This window comes from Varanus komodoensis, unplaced genomic scaffold (assembly GCF_004798865.1).
Source record: "Varanus komodoensis strain SLA01 unplaced genomic scaffold, ASM479886v1 scaffold87, whole genome shotgun sequence".
Taxonomy (NCBI): domain Eukaryota; kingdom Metazoa; phylum Chordata; class Lepidosauria; order Squamata; family Varanidae; genus Varanus; species Varanus komodoensis.
In genome coordinates this window covers 1,708,890-1,728,583 of record NW_025336565.1, presented here as the reverse complement: position 1 = coordinate 1,728,583, position 19,694 = coordinate 1,708,890, and the positions used below count along the sequence as shown (strand labels likewise).

Below are 19,694 nucleotides of genomic sequence, written 5' to 3'. Positions count from 1 at the left end.
CCGGCGAGGAGGAGGGGCCAGGCGCGCCCCCGCGCGGCCCGTCGGGGGCAGGCGCGGCGTCCCGAGGAGGCGCCCCGGCGCAACTCGCCTCGCTGCGCGCACCCGGCCGATCCCGGACGCCTTGCCTTCCCCGGCCACCTGCGCGCTGCGCGCCGGAGCCTGAACGGCCGCCCATGGCTGACCGCGCAGCCCGCGGAGTCCGCTCGACTCTGGGACCATGAGGAGTCGGCATGGGGATACCTGGTGAGTAGGTTGCCGCGGCGGCTGCCAAGGGGGAGGGCAGTTCGGCGCGGCCAGCGGGGGCGATCAATGGCGCTGGGCCTCGGCCAACCGGAACTGGTCGGGGGTGGCCAGGTGGCCGGCGGGATCCGCCTCCGGCCAGGTCCGACACTCGCCCGGTCCGCTCAGGACGGCATCCCTGCCCTTCCAGCGGCTCTCCGGGGCTCAGGCGGGGCGGGACAGGGCTTCCCGGCACCGGCACCAGCACCTCCTGGACTGAAGATGCCAGCGCGGAACCGGGGGCTGTCGGCATGAAGCAGGTGCAGCTCCTTTGACTGATGGCTCCAAGGGCCACTCGCCCCCCCCCCCGCACCCACTGCCCGGCCCTTCCCTTCCCTTCCCTGAGTCTTCCGCAGGTTTGGAAATGGGAACCTGCAGTTCAGCACTGGCAGGGTCGGCAGGGGCCTGGCCACCAGGACACCCCACATCGGTTAGAGAGCAGGGCGATGGGGGGCTGAGACACTGGCAGCCAGCCGTCCTGGCTGTGGGGCAGTTGCAGGATCTGTGCCCCAAGACCGGATGGGCAGCAGCCGGGTTCTCTGGGAGAGGTGGCGGGGCAGCGTGGCGCTTGTGAGGACGCCGAGTGACCGAAGGCCTGTCACGGCCCCCCTCCACTGGAGGACCGTCCTGGTTACTCTCAGGCCTCCCTTGCCAGGTAGGCCAGGGCAGTCATCCCTGCAGGGGGGGTGTGCCAAGGGACGGGGTCTGAAGCGAGTCCTCACAGCTCACTGCGCCTGGCCTGCCCCTTTGGGAGCGCGGCGTGTGTGGGTCCGGACGGCGGGAGTCCGTGTGCTTGGCTCTGTGCGCTTTTCGGCCAGGCCAGGGAGAAACTGAATTAGCTAAAGCAGGAAGGAGCGATAAGGCGTCTGTCAACACGGCAGGGCTCACAAGGTCCCACTGAAGTGGATCCGAAATGCCAAATCTGAAACCAGGTGTGGAATTTGGAACTGCAGCCCGCTGAGCGGGGCAGAATGGAACGGGATGGAACAGAACGGAACAGAACAACCCAGCAGAGCCTTTCTGGAGGAGCCGCTGCACGGCCTCGGCCAAGTCCCGTTGGCAGCCCTGAAAAGCCGCACCGGCGCCTTGTAGGGGGGCTCCCCGCTTCTGCCTGGCCCGCCGACGCCAAAGGGCGCGCAGGACCCCCGGGGGGATTCTGGGGAACTGCCATCGGCTGCATGTGAAAGGGAGAGTGGAGGAGCAGACAGATGGGTTGTGCGAATGCGTGAACAGAGGGGTGGATGGACACGCCCCCCAGGATGTAGAGGAGAGGCAGGGAGGGGAGTAAAATGTCTCAGGACAGGAGTGGGCAGAAGCATCAAAGCACCGAGGTCCTGCAGGCCCTGCCCTGGCACCACTGCTAGGGGCACCACACTCAGGGGGAGGGACACGCCCCCTCCTGAGGCTTGGAGCTCCCTGGGTGGCTCTGGGTCAGGTGCAAGCTCTCGGCCTGAGCCACCTCGCAGGGTTGTTGTTTATGAGGATGAAAAGAGCTGCTCACAAGAAGAAGCGGATGAGAATCTGCAGAGATTTCTGCCCACAGCTGATCTGTCTTCCCCGTCCCTCCAGGGCTGACTGCTTTCCTGCTAATGTTGGGGTTTCTGGCTCCGGCTGTGCCTGCCCCCCTGCGGCCCCTCTGCGACCAAAGGGTCATGGACAAATACATCCAGGACGCCAGCAAAGTCGAAAGTGAAATTGTACGTCTGCGCCCCCCCCCCCCACAGGGGTTCCTCGCTGCTCCTTCGCCCCAGCAGCCCCTGGCCCAGGGCCCTTTCTCGACTTCCTGCTGAGGGCGGTCCTGGACCAAACCAAACGCTTTGATCCCAGGTGTCCCGACCCTGCGGCTTCCCCCTCTTTCGCGGTCACTCAAAGGGTCGGGAATTCGGGGCAAAGGATGCACGGAGGGCACCACGAGGCTGGTGGCTTTGTGGGGCCTGCATACCCAGGAGCCCAGTGGCCCCGTGGCACGGAGGCAAATGGGGGGGGTCTCCTGCCACAGGGAGCACAAGGCAAACCCGGAGGGGGGCGTGGGCCCCTCCGACACTGCTCTTCCCCAAGCATTGCTGTCTAGGCCCTTCCTCACGAGGAGCCCAGGGCAGCCAAGAACCCACATAAAGTGACGCAGCCCATGAACACCCTTACCGTCCTCTCTAAGTGGCAGCGACCCCCAGTGGCACCCCCACCAGAGGCAGGGAAAGCGGCCGCCCGCCTCCCCGGACGTTTGCCCAGCCCGTCCTTAACGGTCGCCGGAGCGGCGCCTGCGTGGGTGCCACAGAACCCCGAGCCTCTCTTGCGGGGGGGCTGCTGCCCGGCCGGCACTGACGCCGGGGAGGCGCGGGGTCCCCGTGGGCCAGGCGGTCTGCGTGGGCCGCGTCGTGGTGCAGAGTCCGTGGGTTTCTTTGCAGGCGGAGCTTTGCAAGGCGTCTTGCGATCTGCCCGGCCACGTCACAGTGCTGGACACCCGGGTGAACTTCCCCGCGTGGAGCGCCATGAATGTGAGTGGGGCGTGGAGAGCCAGCGGGGCGGCCGGGGGCCGTGGGGACGGGCCGGCTCACCGACTCGCTTGTGCCCTGCTCCAGAGGTCGAGCCAGGCTTCGGAAGTGTGGCGAGGCCAGGCCCTGCTCTCGGCGGCCGTCAGCCGCGTCAAAGGCCAGCAGCCGGCGACGCAGCCCTTCCGCCACCAGCTGGAGGTGATCGAAAGCTACCTGCGAAGCATCCGGGAGATTCTGCGCGGCCACGGCGCCCAGGTGGGGACCGGCTGGTGCGGGCATATCCGGGCGGCGGCTGCTGCTTCCCCTTTGCTCCAGAACTGGGGCTGGCTTTTGCATGCGAGGAGGATGCTTTGCACGTGCTCAGAGGTACCCCGCTAACAGAGTTTTGCCTGCAGACCTGCCTCGCCTCCTTGCCTGCCCGCGCCAGGGCCCCGGGGCCTCGGGCCGGCCTGACGGGGGCAGGCTCTGCAGCTTGGAGACCCCCTTCCCAGTGCAGTGGCAAACGGTTTCCGGGCGCGCCCTTGCTGGCGGTGGGGGGGGGACACCCCGTGAGGCTGCGGGAGCCTCCTGAGCAAGGCGTGCGGGTGCCAGCGCGGTGGGGGAGGGACGGGCCCGGGAGGGAATGCTCCGAGTCATTCTGCAGGCTGGCCTGCTCGCTTCCCCGGCTTGCATTGGATTCGGACCAGCCCGGAAAGGTCAGTCCCTTCTGGAGGAGAGATAAACAAAGCTAAAGGTCTTTGCAGGAGGCTGGCCAAGCAGGGCGCCTCCTGGGCAGAGCCCCGTGCCGGCTGCCCCCCCCCCCCGGCAACTCGAGTCAAGTCCCAGCTCGGGGCTCTCGTTTCTGAGCCCACTCCTCTGAGTCCCCGTTCGCAGGGCGGGCTTGAGGGTCCCTGTTTTGCACCCCTGAAACTCACGCCAGTCTAGTCTGCTTGTTTTAGTTATTTAGCTACGGAATTCTCCATCCAGTATAGACTTCCAGAATGGCAGTCCTGCCTTTCAGCTTATTGTCTAAAAGGTGCCACAGAAAAGGAAAGGCGAGCCTGAGGGAGGAGGAAAAGCTTTGGTGCTGGTTCTTAATTTCAAAGCTGTTCTTTTGGCGGCGTGGGGGGGGGGTGGCGCAAGGTCCTCGCTGCGGCTCCTTCTCCAGACATTCAGCAGGCCAAGCTGGTCTCCCCCCGGCCATATTGTGCTTCCACACTCTGTGGGGCAGAGCCCCCCGTGGCCCCCAATTCACTCGTGGGTGGGCAGTTTCCCCTGTGAATCCCTCGGCAGCTGCTTTGCAAAGAGAGGGGAAAGAGAAGCCACCGGCACAGAGGGAAGGTGTTTCCCTTGAACCGTGCCGGCAGCCAGAGTCGCAGGGCAACCATTATGGGATGGCCCGGGCTAGAGCTGAGGACCACTGAAAAGCACCGAGGAAGAGCAGGTTTTTGCACAGAGACAAAGCGTTCTGTCAAACTCAAAGGCTTGCAAGCTCTTGCGTCAGTCTGGACGCTTCAGGGAAAAGGCGACCGATGCGTGTCTCTGCTCACTTTGCGCTGCTGCTGCAGGTGGCCGCGGCGGCGCAGGAGGAGATCTCGGCCCGGACGCTGAGCGTGCAGACTGTGAACAAACTCTTCAGCATTTACTCGAGCTTCCTCCGCGGAAAGGTGAATTTGTTCATTGCCGGGGCCTGCAAGGACAGCGGAAGGTGACGGCAGGGGGCTGCAGCGTCGCTCACCACTCTACCTGCTGGCCCTGCTGTGAAGAGGGCCTGAGTGCCCCAGCCGAGTGACAACTTGGATGACTGGCAGGCCCACCTGCGCACGCTCACACGCCCTGTGGCAGGGAGACGGCCGGGCGCCATTCCTGCCATCACAGATGCTCTGCGAAGGGAGGATGCAGCGCCTCCCCGCAAGGGCCGGAAAGGTGGCTCCCACGAAGCGACCAGGCGTGGGGGGCGCCTGCTTGCTGGCTGGCCCTGCAGCGAGGCTGCCCAGGCAAGACAGGAGGCGGCCGACAGGACGGGCCGTGGCAGCGTGGGGCGCGGGGGGCCCCTTCAGCTGCCCTTCCGAGCCCCGAGGCAAAGCTTGGTCGGTGAGAGGGCGGGAAAGAGGCCGCCCCCCCAGGCCTGGCCAGGCAGGGCCGACTCGGTCCCCACTCGCGAGCCCCGCAAGGGCTGGGGGGGCTCTGGCCGGCCCGTGGCTTCCTCCGAGCGGGGCGCCTTTTGGCCTCGTAGGGTAGGAAAGAGGCAGAAGCACGGAATGAGGGGAGGTCTGTAGGAAATAAAGAAAAGAAACTGAGAGAGGATCTTGGGGGGGGGGGTTGGGGGGAGGGAAGGAACAGTTTGCACGTGTTGGATCCAGCCCTTTCCAGGGCTCAGAGGATCTTGGCCGTCGGACATGGGTGACCACCAGGGGCTGGTGTCCGGGAGTGACCCGTTCGTTTCCCAAGACCGAGGAAGCTGCGTGAGCGGCGGGTTTGCACGGGGGGTGGGGAGAGAGATCGTGGGAAGTTGACGCGAGGCTCGCGGCTATATTGTTGTGCTATGGGTGTCGAAGGCAAACATGGAAAGGGGCTTCTTCCTGGGCGTGCTTACTTATGAGTAAGCTGCCCCAAATTAAGTGGGTCTGCTTCTGAGTAAGCTTACTTAGGTCTTGACGCGTTGGTGAGAGTGGGGCCGGGCAGCTGGGGTGCCGAGGCTGCCATCTGGCCATCGCGGGCCTGGGCCACGGAGACCCGCAGAAGGGTGGCCGGGCCGGCCAGCGGGCAGGGGGAGCGTTGCCCACCCTCCTGGACCGAGCCCAGGGAGCAGGGAGCCTCGCAGGCGGGTTGGTGGTCGTCAGTCTCTCGGCCACGTTTGCTGTCCGGGGCGTTCCAGGTGGGGAGAAAGGAGCTTAAAGATGGCTTAATCTTTCTTCACTTCTTCACATACACTGAATTGTATATATGTGCATTTTGTTCTGAGGGATTTCATGAGATTTTATATTTGATACTAAGTTAAACATGTACAGTTTTCTGTGTATTTATCTTCTTACCTTCAGAGAGCAGCTGGGTTGTAAACTGGTCCAGGGCAGGGGATGGTCATGGTGGACAGATGTTTGCGATTTGCTTCTATCTTTATTAAACGAGGTTGTGCTTCCCAGAAAAGTCAAGGGCAAAGGTTTGTGTGTGTGTGTGTGGCGGGGGGACGGATGGGAAAAGATTGCCACTGCCTTGAACAGTGCGGCACCCAGTCTCGGCCCTTTCTGGGATGGACTTCCACGGAAAAGGTACTTAGCACCTGCCCAGAGACACTCTTGTCTTTATAGTACGCTTCCCATCTTCCCAGACAGTGAGAAGAAGTCCTTAGAAGGAAACCTGGGATTGTCCCAAGGCCGGTAATCCTGCTGTTGCCACGCCAAGCTGCAGACCTTGAACTTCCGACTGGGCTCATGGGGCTCGCAGGATCCGACTGCAGCGCCCGGCCCTGCTGTGCGCTCACTGGGCCACACGCTGCCCAGGGAAACACAGTTACCAGCTGCTTTTTTAAATTATTATTATTATTATTATTATTATTATTATTTTTATTATAACATTTCTATGCCGCCCCTTGCCGAAGCCTCGGGGCGGCTTACAACACAATAAAATACATTGAAATACAATAGAACATAATAAATTACCACTAAATACAAAAATACACTGAGATACAACATAATAATATAAAATTAAAATTAACAGTATAAAATAAGTAAATAAAGAATATAGGAGGATATTTTGCAGCTGCCGGGCAGCGTTGTGCCACAGCTGCGTGACCTCAGCCCTGGCAAAGAACCCAGGCGTCCGAGTGCCGGGCATCAACCTACCCCCCCCCCCGCCTTCTGTCTTCAGCTCAGCAGGAAGATGTAGGTTGGAGCTGTGGGGATGAGAGAATGAGCAGAAGGACGTGGAGAGTTTGGGCGTGGAGAAAAATAATTATTTTACGCAGAATCGTCATTTGGCTATTCTTGAGCGCAAGTTCGTGGGCGACGTGGGGCTCGATTTCTGTCCTGTGGCCACAGGAAACGGGGGAAAACCAAGAGTGCCTGACCTCACCCTAAAGTCAAAATACACACACAAAAAAGAGCGTTTATTATGGTAGACGCTTTCCTGAGCAGGCAGCAGCAACCGTCACAACAACCCTGCGAGGGAGGTTAGGCTATGTCGGGTGCCCAGCCCCGAGTCAGCCGGGGTTTCACGGCGGAGGGGCACCTGCACCCAGCAGCCCCAGCCCAGCCCCGAGACCGCGGCCCGCGCTGGCCTCCAGGTGCTCGGTCGGGTCGCCCGCGGGAGAGCGGCCGCCCGGGGCCCGAACCCGTGGCCGCAGGAGTCCCCGCGCAGCGGCCCGCGGTCGGGTCTGCGGCAGCGCCCTGCCGTGTCCCAAGGCGGCGCTTCCCCCGCGGGACTCCCCGGCGGGCACAGGGCTGGCCGGGGCGGACGGGCGCCCCGGGGTGGGGGCGGCGCGCGAGCCCCGGGGGCGCCGGGGCAGCTGGCCTGGCCGCATCCCGGCGGGCGCGCCCCCACCCGCGGCGGAGACCCCTGCCGGGCCCGGCACCCGTCCTGCGGCTGGAGGCGCGCATCCGGCGCCCTTCCCGCGGGGCGCGGGACCCCCGGGCTCCCTGGGCGCGGGGCAGCGAGCCGGGGCTCCCTCCGCAGCCTCTCCCCGCTCGGTGCCGCCGCCTGCCGCACCGGCCCCGCGGCGCTTTATCTCCGCGGCTCCTTGCGCAACGCAGACAGCCCGGCGCCCGGCTTCCGAGCGGGGCGGCGGGGCTGGGCACTGGGCCGGGGCCCCGCGGCTTCCCCGCCCGGGGCTGCCCCGCGCCCGAGTGCGCGCTGCCCCTGCCCCTGCCCCTGCGCCGGGCCGGACTCTGCCCCGCGGCGCGTTGCCTTCCTGCTGCGTCCATTTCGGGCCGCGCCGCCGCCCGGGCGATCCAGGAGGGCTCCGAGCGCGCCCCGCGCCCCACGCCGGGTGGCCCCGCTCCCGAAAGGCTCCGGGCGCCGCTTGGAGAGCTTCGGCCGCGGCGGCGCGGGGGAGCCGGGCGACGGCTCGCCGCGGAGGGCAGCGCTCCCTCCCCGAGCCAGCGCTGGCGGCGCGGAAGCGAAGCAGCCCCGCCTGGCGCCCCCCCGGGTGCATTGGACTACAAGCCCCACCATCCCCAGGGGCACCTGGCTGCGGGAGGCTGCAGGAAAACCCTGAAAAGCGCTTGGAGCAGAGGGTGGTCTCGGGCATGAGAAGGTGAGAGAAGAGGCTGCGCCTTCCCCAGGTTGGCATCCTGGGGATGTGTTGGACTACGAAGCACATCATCCCCAGCCAGGGAAGGGGGATCCAGGAAGAACGGGCAGATCCAGCCCCTCCCGGGAAGAACATGCGAATAGCTCATTTCACCATGCTTTGACTTCTGCGTGAGGCTTAATACCACAGCACAACCAGAGGGCGGCTTGGAGGGGCGCTGGGCTCTGCCCCCTGCCTCAGACCCTCCCACCCGAGCGGCCCGGCAGAGGCGCTCACTGGGCCTCGCTCCCGGGCGCGTGTCCCGCGGGAGGAGCCGCCATGCCAGAGGGAGGAACCTGGGCAGGGAGAGGAGGCCGCCGGCGGGCCCTTCTGCGGAGCTGGGCCTCCCACGAGCCAGTGAGTCTGCGGGGGACGGCGGGGTGGAGCTGGTGGCCCTGGGCGGCTGGGGTGGCTCCGGGGAATGCGGTGGCAGGTGGGCGCCCCAGCGTGCGATGGGGGACCAGGGAGCACCTGGGACCGGCTCACCTGGCGGACTCCCGCCGAGAGCCTGCCCCGCGAGCAGCCCCCAGGGAGGGAGGGAGTTGCGGCCCCACTGCCAGGGAATCCTGTCGGCAGGCAGGGCACTGAGCCGAGGGCACTCCACGCACAACCCCCCCCCCCGAATTAGACACCTCCCAGCCTGGTGCTGCCTTGATAGCCTCGAGTGTCTTCCTCCTCCTGGGTGAGGAGGCAGCTGGGGAGAAGGAGACAAGCTCGCCGGTGGGTGCCGAGAGGACCGCCGTCGACCACCTGGGGTGGGTGGGGGGTTTCTGAGTCGCTCTTTATCGAGGTAATTTGTCCCACCACCACATGCCCCCAGATGGGAGGCAGGTGAACTCCGGAGGCAGGGAAGCATCCCAGAGGGCGGTTTGGGGAGCCGCAGGATCACCCCGTCCCGAAAAGTGCGGCCACGCTCCTCTGTTGGCCCCTGGAAAGGGGGGGGTGGGGGGCTGGCAGCGCCACCCAGCAGGTCTGCCGTCCAGGGCGCCTGCCAGGTTGGAGGCGACTCTCAGGGGCTTCTTGGCACCGTGGTTAAAGGTCAGGATTGCTCTGGAAAGGAAGGGACCAAGGCAGGTGAAACAGAGGCGGAAGGCCAGGCCGCGGGCCCCCTCTCCGGGCAGATGGCTCAGTCGGCCCGGCCCCGGGAGCTAATGTTTAACCATGGGATGGCGGGAGAGGAAAGGGGCGTGTTGACGCTGGAGAAGCAGGGCCACTTTCCCCTGCCGCACTGGCCGGGAAGTCCCGTTCTCTGGCTGGGCGCCCCCAGGAGCAGGCAGGGCTGGAATGGTCCTCCAACCGCCCCTGGGAGCGTGCGGCTGCTCCCGTTCATTTCCTGCATGCCCAACCCCAGGGCTCCCCGCATGTTCCGGAGCTTCAGGCGCCCCCCCAGCCCCCTGTACACTCCAGGGAGGTGGCCGGCTCTCCCCGCAGCAGGCCTTCAAGAGGATGGCTTCAGTTGGCGTCCTGCGTGGGGCAGGGGCTTGCACCGGGGGGGGGGGGCGCTGGCCCCCTCCAGCCCTGCAGTTCTACAGAGTCTATGACTGCCTGGGCCTTCTCCAGGCTGGCGCCCGCCATCCCCCAGCATGCCTCCCTGTCCCGCCACGCCATGGACCGTCCTCCAAAACGGCAGGCCCGGCACTCCCACCCGGTGGCCGTTCTCTCCCGGGACCCGAGCCCCGCCGTGCGTCCGGGCACCTGGGCAAAGGGACGGAGGCCCTGAGGCGTGCAGCAGCCTCCCGGGGCCTTTTCGACGCCTCGTTTTAAGGGCAGGGCGCGTGAGCTTCGCCGCAGACACATCTCGCCGCTGTCCGGCAGGAATGGCGCTGGGCGAGCACGCGAGCCGCGAGGGAACCCGCTTGGCGGGGGCGAGGGGAGCTCGCGCTTGCTTCGCAGAGGAAGCGAGGAGAAAGGTGGCCACGGCCAGCCGCCCTCCATGCAAGGGCCGAGGCGCGGCTGAGCCCCTCGCGGGCCGACTGCTCCAGGAGTGCGGCACCTTTGCCCCGCCCGGAAAGGGTTGGGAGGGGAAGCACGGCCGCCGGAAAGGTGAAAAGAGGGGGAGCGCCGGGCAGTGTCTCTCAAATCGAGAGCAGACGCCTCGGGCCTCTTCGCATCTCCTCAGCAAAGTGGCCTCAACAGGGAAGGACTGAGAGAGGGTGGCTCGCCAGGAAGGCCTCGACTCGGGAGCCCTTCTGGCCCCTCAGAGCGGCCTTCGCGGACCTGCAGGACTCTGGCTCCCCGCGGGCACAGCCAGGAGCCTCATGGCAACACATCCGGAGTGCCCCGCTCCCGGCTGCGAGGAAACTGCACTGGCTGCCCCTTGAGGGGTCTCCAGCGGCAGGGTCGCGGGCACGGTGGGCGCGGCGCTGCTTCGCGGGCTCCTCTGGGCGCTCTGCGCGGGCGGTGAGCCTCTCCCGGGAAAGGGCTCCGGGGTGGAGGGGGGCCCGATCCCGCCCCCCAGCTGGGGGACCAGCTGGGCGGGCGCCCGGCGGCGGCTCGGCCCGGCTCGGCTCTCGCGGCTGTCCCGGGTGTGCTTCACGGACCCCGGGCCCCTCGGCATGCGCCTCCCAAGCCGTGCCCTTCAGCCGTGCCGGGCCGCAGCCCCCATGCTCCCCAGCCTAAAGGCTTGTGAATCGCAGTCCAGCGTGTCTGGGCTGCCCAGGCCGGGCCAGAGCCTCACTCGGCACTGGGGGCTCCTCGGCGGGCAGCGGCCCACCGGGGTCTCACGAGCGGCATGCCCGGGAAGAGCAACGCCGCTGCCCTCGGCTGGACGGGCTCCCAGCACCCTGGGTGGCTGCGGAAGGTGGGAGCAGCGGGGCCGGGCCGGGCCGTGCGCTCCCCTCGCCCAGGGGGCTGAGCCTCGGGGCAGGCGGCAGGCTGTGGCGGCTGATAACAAACCAGAGGCGATAAAGCGGCCTGGCGGCACGTACGCAGGAGCCGCTCCTGCGGGAGGGCGGGGGAGATGGCGGGGCACCAGCCGGGATGCGGCCGGGGCGGCGTGGACCGTGTCCCCGGCACCCGTGGCAGCTCACTGCAGCCGTTCCTCCCCCAGGGCCGTGGCAGCGGGTGTCCCGGGGGGACCATGGAGCTGTGGAGGCCCCGGCAGCGGGACGTGGTAAGGAGGGCCGCCCACCGGGATCCGGCCGCGGCAGCGCGCAGCCTCCGCCTGGGTGACGCACGCCCACCCGGAGCGCCGCCGAGCCGCCTGTCGCTGCCTCTCCGCAGAAGAGCAAGAAGCCTCCGCGCCGCGCATACAGCATCTACCGCAACGCCGAGCGGGACGGGGAGCCCGGCCCGGAGGAGCTCCCGATGAGAGCCATGGGGGCGGACGGCCCCACGCCACGCTCGGACCGCGGTGGCGGGGCGCGGGCCGGGCAGGCGGCAGGAAGGCGGCGGAGGGCGCCGTGGAAGCCCGTGGCGTACGCGGGGCTGGTGGGGCTCCTGCTCTTCATCGGAGGTGAGAGGCACCCGCACGCCCCGGGCAGCCCCCAGGCAGGAGGGCCACGGTCGCTCCGGTCCCCGGCCGTGTGCCTGCTGGCCGTGGCCCTTGACAGAGCCCCCCACACACACACTCACCTGGGACCCCTCTGAATTCCAGCCCGAGTCATTGCCCTCGAGGGGCGTCTTGGCACGAAGCGCCCGCCCATGATACCACGGGGGGGGGGGGGGGCCCCGGGGGGGGGGCGCTGGTCCCAGCCCAGGCGGGGGAGGGGGGGGGGGGGGAGGTGGCGTTCCAGGCGGGCGGGTGCAAGGTCTGGCACGTGGGACGTGGAAGCGGTGCCGTGGGTGCAGAGCAGCACTTGTGGAAGGGATCTCTGGGCGCTGGGCACGATCCGGCGTGTGACGTGGCAGGTAGGAGGGTGAGCCTGCCTGTGGCCGCGCGGCCAGGAGCGAGGCCTCCGGGGCGGGGGGGGGGTCGCCGGTGCTGCTCCACCTGACCCTGGGGCGCCCACCGCTGGGAGACGGCGCCCGGCTCTGGGCGCCACTTGACACGAGGGACGGGGCGAGCTGCGTAGGAGCTGCGTGCAGGGAGTCGGGGATGGTGGCCGGACTGGGGGGGCTGCTGCACGGGGCAGAACTGGGGCCTTGCCGCTGGCGAGGGGGACTCCGAGGGGCCGCCGCACGGGGGGGCCTTCCCTGCTGCGCTCCGGTGGGGCAGCTTGGGGGCCTCTTTCCCTCCCTGGCCCTGGACCCCCCCCCCCCACCATTGCTTTTCCCAGGGTTCCTCCTGGGGCACGTGTTGTCCCGGGGGGCGGCCTGCGCGGCGTGTGGACACGTCTTGTCGGTGGCGAACGACGAGGGCACGTACGAGGAGGAGGAGGGCCAGCGGGCGCCCCCCAAGTACTGGGCGGAGCTGCGGGAGATGTTCCAGAAGTACCTCAAGGAGGAGAAGATCGAGGAGACCATTCGGTGGGCCCCCTGGACGCGGGGGCGGGGGGCGCGGGGCGTGGCCCGGGGCAAGGGGAGGGCTGTGCAGGAGCCCGGCTGCACTGTGGCCCAGCTGCCGCTCGTTCCGGGGGGGGGGCTGCACGCGATGGTGGCCCCCGGCCGGACCCAGGGGGTGGGAAGGGGCGCAGGCACCTGGGCTTCCACCCTGCCGCTCCATGGGGCAAGTACTGGGCCCCCCTGCGCAGGGACCCCCTCTGTCCATGGGAGCAGCTGCCCTTCCCTGCCTCCTCTTCCTCAGCTGGCGCAACGCCCCCCGGCCAGGCCCAGGGAAGGGGCAGAGGAGCGGGCAGCCGAGCAGCCGGGGGGGTGGGGGCAGGGGCTTCCCTGCGTGGGGCAGCCCACCCTTGGCGCGGCCCGGGCCTCGCCCTCGCCCACGGGGCTCCCGGCCACGACGGGCCCGGTCTCCGCTGACGGCTCCCCCCCGCAGGAAGATGAGCGAGGGCCCGCACCCCCCCGGCTCGGCCCGCCTCGACACCCTCTCCCGGCTCGTCTTCGGCGCCCTCTCCTCCTTCGGCCTGGACCACAGCTGGACGGACAGCCACTACGTGGGACTGCAGCGCCCCAGCCGGTCAGCGGGGCTCGGCGGGCGGCGGCCCCCCACGGGCAGGGGGCGCCCTCGGCCCCCTTCAGCCCGGCCCTCCCTCCTCCCTCCAGGCAGCAGCCCAGCTTCCTGCACCGGGTGGACGCCCACGGCCTCGTGCTGGAGAAGCTGCCCCTGGGGGACCCCGCGGTCTACTGCCCCTACAGCGCCTCCGCCACCGTCACGGTACGGCCCGCTCGGCCCAGGCGCCCCGCCGGCACCGCTGCCTCTGGCCGCCGGAGGGGCTCTGCTGCCCCAGCCGGAGAGGTGGCAGCTTGGGAGCGGGGCGGCCAGCGCTCACATGCCCCCCTGGCCCGGGCACGGGGGGTGAACGCACCCCGGGGCTGGTGGGGCCCGTGGCAGGGCGGGGCGGGGCCGAAAACCCCAGTGCCTGCCCGCAAGGAAGCCCTGCCCGAAGCCCCCGGGGCGCTTGTCCCTCCGGGATGCGGGCGACCGTGCAGCAGGCCCAGAAGGCGCAGAAGGATCGGTGCCGGCAGGGAGGGCTGCGGACCCCCGAGGAGCCCTGCGGGGCAGGGCCTGGCCGCCAGCTTCGGCCCCGGCCTCCGGGCTGAGGTTGTGTGGCCGGGCCGCTTGCAACGGGCCCCGAAACACGCAGCGCAGCCGGATGGGCTCCCCAGCAGCAGGAGCCGGTGCTGGGCGGGGGATGTGCAGCAGCGAGCGGCCTCCCAGGCCCGGGGAGCAGCCTCGGGGGGCCACAGCACCCCACCGCCCCACCCACCCTGCCCGGCTGAGGGCCCCCTCCTCCCGCACCGCAGGGCAACCTGGTGTTCGCCAACTACGGGCGGCGCGAGGACTTTGCCGTCCTGAGGCAGCGCGGCGTCGGCCCCCAGGGGCAGCTGGTCCTTGTCCGGGCCGGGGAGATCAGCTACGCCGAGAAGGTGAGTCCGGCGCGTGGCGGCCCTCTGCCCATGCTCGGCGGCCTGTGGCGGGGTGTGCCAAGGCCCCGAGACCGTGCTGGGCCAGGGTGCGGCTTGTGGCCGGTGATGGATGCGGGGGGCGGGCGCTGTGCACCGCTGGCCACCAAGTGGCACTCGGGAAGCGTGGCCCGGAAGAGGGACGCGTCTCTTGGAAGAGATGGCCGCCCGAAGGGAAGGGAAGGGAAGGGAAGGGAAGGGAAGGGAAGGGAAGGGAAGGGAAGGGAAGGGAAGGGAAGGGAAGGGAAGGGAAGGCAGTTCTGAGGAGTTGCGAGGGAGAGACCGTGCCCCAGGGTCTGGAAGCCTCGTCCCCTGCTCCTCGGGGTGATGAGGGGGTGTTGCGGAGGGACTTGGGGCCCGGACCTCCTGGCCTTTCTGTCGCAGGTAGCCAACGCCGAGGCTGCCCACGCCAGAGGTGTCCTCATCTACCCAGACCCCTATGACTTCCCGCAAGACCCCCGAAACCTGGGCCTGTCTCCGAACACGAGCATTTATGGGCACGTGAGTAGGGGGTGCGGCACTGGGACCTCGACCGGAAGGGGCAGGGGCTCTCCCGGGAGCCCCGCTGGAGCGGAGCCTGCGTTGGCCCCAGGCACATGGGGTCCCCCACGCCCGCCCGGCAAGCTCACCCCTCCCTCGCTGTCGCTGCCCACGGCTCCCGGACTGGTGCTGCACGAGGAAGCGGGTGCTGGCCAGGCCAGGCTCAGGGTGGGCCCATCCTGTCGAGCAGTGGGGTCCCGCAGGGGCCCCTGCGCTTCCTCTGGGGGCGGTTGCCCTCTATCAGTGGAAGACCACCACGAAGGCCACGGTGCTCTCCGTGAATAAGGGTCGGGACCCGGGCCCGGGCCCGGGAACAGCCTTCCCACCCTGGCGGGCTGCGCTCCCGGGCCTCCCCCGGCCGTGGGGGGTGCCGGCTGCCGGGCAAGGCCAAGCTGGGGTCCCTCCGCTCCAGCCCAGGCCTGTTGCCCCTGGCGGGGCCCAAGGGCGCTGCCCCTCCTCCGGCTGGCGCTCCCGGAGAGGCGTCCGCAGGCGGCAGGTCCCGCGGCTCATCGCGCTGTCCGCCCCCCCCCCCCCGTCTCCTGCTCGCTCGCAGGTCCACATGGGGGCCGGAGACCCCTACAGCCCCGGCTTCCCGTCCTTCAACCACACCCAGTTCCCCCCAGTGCAGTCCTCCGGCCTCCCCACCATCCCCGCTCTCCCCATCAGCGCGGAGGCGGCTGCCCGCCTGCTCAGGTGAGTCGGTGGCGGTTCCGGGGGGGGGGGGGCGGACCCCAGGTCCCCTGGAGAGGCCAGAGGCCCCACGGCCCCTCGCAGCCCAAGGCGGTCACCAGCCTCGTGTGCTTCCCTTGCAGGCGCCTGGCGGGCCCCGCGGCCCCACCGGGCTGGGAGGGGCGCCTCCCGGGGGTCCCGTACCAGCTTGGCCCGGGGGAGCCCGGGCTCAGGCTGCAGCTGGGCGTCCGGAGCATGAAGCGGTCGGTGATGGTCAGCAACATCTTCGGCTGCATCGAGGGGAGATTTGAGCCAGGTAGCGGGGGGAGCGGGGGGCGCCCCGGCCCTGGCCCCGGCCCGCTCCTGCAGCGGGGCCCCCGCGTTCTGGGGAGGGGGCGCTGCCGGCGGCCTGACTTTCACGCTGCCTGCGTGGCCTCTGCCTGCTAGATGTTTACCTCATTGTGGGGGCCCAGCGGGATTCCCTGGGACCGGGAGCGGCCCGCTCGGGCGTGGGCACGGCCATCCTGCTGGAGCTGGCCCGCACGTTTGCGGCCATGGTGCAAAACGGTAAGCCGGGCGGCCGAGGGCGGGACGTGTCGTGCCGCAGGCTGGGCTCGCTCTGCGTGGCTGGCGGGACGGGAAGCGGGGCGCCTTCTGCTTTGCCCAGGGCAGCCCTGAAAAATGTGGGGGGCGGAAGGTGGCTGTTAAAACCCACGGCTGCCTTAAAGGGGATGGAAAGAAGTGCATGCTCTTCAGGAAGAGGAGCCGGTCCTTGCAAAATTGGCGGCCACGGGGTGACGCCCGCGGACGCCGCTTTCGGTCAGTCGCCCCCGTGCTCTCGTTCGCCGCCAGGGTTCCAGCTCCGGAGAAGTTTGCTCTTTGTGAGCTGGGATGCCGGGGATTTTGGCAGCGTGGGCTCCACCGAATGGCTGGAGGTGAGCAGACCGGGCCGGCCGACTCCTTCCGGCTGACAGGTGTATTGGGGTGCTTCAGTGGGCGCTGGGAGGAGCGGCGGGGGGCCACACATGCTTCTCGCCTGCCCAGCTTTGAGGCGGGGGGGGGCTTTCCGCAGGGCCCCCGTGCCTCGGGTGTCCCAGGCCGGCTGCCGTAGGCGCTGGTGCTGCCGGGCAGGCCGGCGGCTGCGGCCCAAGCGCTGGGCGCCGCTCACCCGTCCCGCCTCTCTGAGGCCCGCAATCCTCTCTCGGCAGGGCTACCTCACGATGCTGCACCTCAAGGCGGCCGCGTACATCAGCCTGGACAACGCCGTCCTGGGCAAGTGGGGCCCCACGATGCCTCGGGGGCGGGTGGGCCCTTGGGGAGGGTCCCGGGCCCTTGCAGGCAGCCCGCCGGGGTCCCGGGTCCTGCTCAGCGGTGGCCCCAGTTGCAGGATCAGGCCACCGTTTGGGATCACCGCCCCTCCCAGGCACAGACAGAGGGCAGGAGGAGAGCCTGCTTGGTCAGCCCAGCGGGGCATGCTCCGGAGCCCGGCTCTTCTGGGCGCTGGCCCAGGCTCCCCCCAGCTTGATGATTCATCCGGGGAAAAGTGGGGGCGGAAATTCTAGACGGAAGAGAGGGATGGAAACTGACAGCCATAAGTGGAGCTGACCTAAACTGAAGAAGACGTTTGGGGGTCATGGGAGGAGATAATAGGGGGCAGGGAGCACTAGGAGTGAGGACTAGAACCTTGACACTGATGCTAAGTGCAGTTTTCCTCCACTGCAGGAGACGACAAGTTCCTGGCCAAGACCAGCCCAGTCCTGATTAGCCTCATCGAAAGCGTCATCAGACAAGTGAGTCAGCCCCCCTCCCTGCTGCTTGGTTAAATCCCCCCCCATTTATTATGTGTTCACAGACCATTAAAGCCCATTAGTTGAGAGGACAAAGTACTCAAAGGATAGCAGTATGTCAACTGCCCGACATATTTAAAGCCTCAGTACAATAACGCGTGTGGGACATCAGAACGTGATGACATCAGTATCTTAGTGACAGAAAATAAAAAATTTGAACCGCATCCTGTTACCCGTTTGTTAACAACAGCCAATAAGGAAGTCACATACCAACTGGAAAGTCTTCCAGGAAATTTACTGAAAATGGGTGTCATACGTCTTATCTCTATAAAATTACGAAAGAGAAATATATGGCACGGGCAGAGGGGACTTGGATAGGGAATTCCCTGGAAAGCGCCGTCCCATACTGCAGAGGGAATCGCCTCCCCTGGATCCGGCTTCGGACGAGACTATTCAATGCTGAGGAGGAAGAAGAGTTTCAAGACATTCTGCATTTCTCCGAATGTCGCCAATTGATTCTGAGCACATCGGAAGTGGCCGATAAAGCAGACAGGACAGCAGTGGAAACGAAACGGCGCTGCTTGGGAGGTGTCTTAAGTGTCGGGAGACCCAGAATTTCCCGTTTCTCTGTGCCATCCAGGTCTTCTTGGGGAAGGGACACGGTGCCTCATTTGGCCCTTCACGGGGAAGCTGAATGCCCAGCATCCACGGATGTCGGCAGGACAGCAGGGGACGGGGGCAGAGCGAGCTCTCCGAAAAGCTGAGAGCATTTGTTCCGAAACAGGAGAGGAGCCCCCTAGCTACACGGGGACTCCAAACAACGGCTGCCTTGAAGACGAGAAACGCGCAGCCTTCCTCTTGTGTAAAACTAGCAAGCCTCAGTCTTGACACCCCTGGATGCCGACTGCAGAGCACAGCCACCCGAGCGCCAGAGTACGGGAAAACACTCCCCAAATGCTGAAATCGTCCAGCTTATTCTATGGTCTGAGACGCTGCTGGAAAAGACTGTAAACTTGGCTTTCTAAGTTCGTTCATGCATTTTCATCCGAGGCCCCTGGAGGGGAAGCGGCTGGGCTCAAGCAGAAGGGGAAGGCAGCTGGGCGCTGGGCCCTTTGGGAGAGGCATGAGGGGCCGAAGGGGTGCAGCGGGGGGCCCAGAGGGACACAATGGGGCCCCTCGGAGCCAGGACCCCTGTGCTCTTTGAGTGAGGGCTGGTTCATTTTACAAGGCAAATGCAGTTCTTTGAGCCTGGATGAATTGCCAGGCTGACTCTCCAGCTAATTCGCTAATTAACTCTCAGGCAGTTTGGCACTTGGGCGCTTAATTCCCTGCTCCTGCCTGTTTCTTGGTAGGTGGACAGCCCCAACCGCAGCGGCCAGAGCATTTTCGACCAGATGACAGAGCAAGGCCAGCGCTGGGAGAACGAGGTGTAAGCCCTGCCCCCCCCATGTGTCTGAGCCCCCCCCCGGTCTCCCTGCCCCTGGATTCCCCTTTCCTTTCGTTGGATCCATGGCTGAGCCCTGAAATCCACGTGCTGCATCGGGGTTTGGAATAGCAGGCAATGCTAAAGAGAAGCGAGCTCCAGAGAAGCAAAGGCTGCTTTAAAGGGGATGGCAATCGATACATCATGCAGCCCAAAGGGGGGCCGTACCCCTTCCTTGAGCCCCCCTTCTCCCCGTCTGCTCGTCTTTCCCTCGTGACACCCCCCTTTTAACCTCCCGCTGTCTTAGCATCCACCCCCTCCCCATGGACAGCAGCGCCTTCGCCTTCACCTCCTTTGGGGGCGTCCCTGCCGTGGAGTTCTCCTTCACAGAGGTGAGAGCCCTTCCCCTCCCTTCTGGGGGTGCTGTTGGGTTGGGAGGACGGGCCGGAGGATGGGGGGGATGGTCCAGCGCCCGGACTCCCCTGCCACTTGTTCACACAGGCGGGGGTCTTGCGGGGCTTGAAAGGGAGTTGGCAGGGAAGCGCGTACGCTGGACCCCTGCCACAAGCTCTCCAGTTGTGACAGAGCAACCGCCGGCCCAAGGGGGCAGACCGAGGCTCCCCCAGGCCCTGCGGGGATCCCCCACGGGGGCAGCGCTGTCCTTCGGGGATGCCTTTGATTGCAGAGGAGTTGCCGGAGACGGACGGTGCCGCAGCCAGGAGGGCGGGGCAGGATGCTCCCCGCGTGGCCGCGGGTCGAGCCAGGGAAAGGGCTGCCCCGAGCTTCAGGGCCGGCCCCCTGCAAGCGCAGGGAAGCACCCCCCATGGTGGCTGGGGAACCGGGGCTTGGCCGGGGGGCCCTGCCTCTGCCTTAACGGCCCTCTGCCCGCAGGCCTCCCGCCCCTACCCCTTCCTCAACACCATGCTGGACACCTACAGCAACCTCAACCGCGCCCTCCACGGGCGCCTGCCCGCCGTGGCCAAGACCGTGGCCGAGGTGGTGGGGCACCTGCTCATCAAGCTCACCTACGACCACCTGCTGCCGCTCGACTACTGGTGCTACGGGGACGTCCTGCTGCAGCACATCGCCCAGCTCAGCGAATACAGCACCCAGCTGAAGGTGGGGCCCTGGGCCGCGGGGGGCCGCGCTTTCGGGGAGCCCGGGGGAGGCGAAGCGCGGGCTGAGCGTGGCCGGGGCCCTGCAGCCACCGGGAGCCCGAGGGAGCCCCGCCGCCTTCCTGCCAGGGCACGGGGTCCGCGCGGCCGGAAGCGCCCAAG

The 19,694-nt window shown here is 67.3% G+C and overlaps 3 protein-coding genes across 3 annotated transcripts in view; 2 read left to right on the top strand and 1 right to left on the bottom strand.

The window, feature by feature from the left end:
* LOC123016622 (WAS/WASL-interacting protein family member 1-like) overlaps window positions 1-232 on the bottom strand; it is a 2,252-nt gene extending 2,020 nt beyond the window's left edge. The window contains exon 1 of the mRNA XM_044417139.1: window positions 103-232. Coding sequence (XP_044273074.1) covers window positions 103-232 — 130 coding nt within the window. The remainder of the gene's footprint in view (window positions 1-102) is intronic.
* EPO (erythropoietin) lies at window positions 115-5,902 on the top strand. The gene is made up of 5 exons (XM_044417185.1): window positions 115-243; window positions 1,849-1,976; window positions 2,685-2,774; window positions 2,859-3,026; window positions 4,319-5,902. Exons 1-5 carry the CDS (start codon window positions 231-233, stop codon window positions 4,460-4,462), a joined length of 543 nt encoding a protein of 180 aa, XP_044273120.1. The 5' UTR covers window positions 115-230; the 3' UTR covers window positions 4,463-5,902.
* Window positions 5,903-7,982: 2,080 nt separating this feature from the next.
* Window positions 7,983-19,694, top strand: part of TFR2 (transferrin receptor 2) — a 14,187-nt gene continuing 2,475 nt past the window's right edge. The window contains exons 1-17 of the mRNA XM_044417138.1: window positions 7,983-8,001; window positions 11,087-11,149; window positions 11,260-11,491; window positions 12,255-12,444; window positions 12,911-13,051; window positions 13,138-13,249; window positions 13,840-13,962; window positions 14,383-14,499; window positions 15,092-15,231; window positions 15,351-15,523; window positions 15,655-15,774; window positions 16,060-16,142; window positions 16,416-16,479; window positions 16,930-16,997; window positions 18,347-18,423; window positions 18,725-18,809; window positions 19,309-19,662. Coding sequence (XP_044273073.1) covers window positions 11,117-11,149; window positions 11,260-11,491; window positions 12,255-12,444; window positions 12,911-13,051; window positions 13,138-13,249; window positions 13,840-13,962; window positions 14,383-14,499; window positions 15,092-15,231; window positions 15,351-15,523; window positions 15,655-15,774; window positions 16,060-16,142; window positions 16,416-16,479; window positions 16,930-16,997; window positions 18,347-18,423; window positions 18,725-18,809; window positions 19,309-19,662 — 2,112 coding nt within the window. The 5' untranslated portion in view covers window positions 7,983-8,001; window positions 11,087-11,116. The remainder of the gene's footprint in view (window positions 8,002-11,086; window positions 11,150-11,259; window positions 11,492-12,254; window positions 12,445-12,910; window positions 13,052-13,137; window positions 13,250-13,839; window positions 13,963-14,382; window positions 14,500-15,091; window positions 15,232-15,350; window positions 15,524-15,654; window positions 15,775-16,059; window positions 16,143-16,415; window positions 16,480-16,929; window positions 16,998-18,346; window positions 18,424-18,724; window positions 18,810-19,308; window positions 19,663-19,694) is intronic.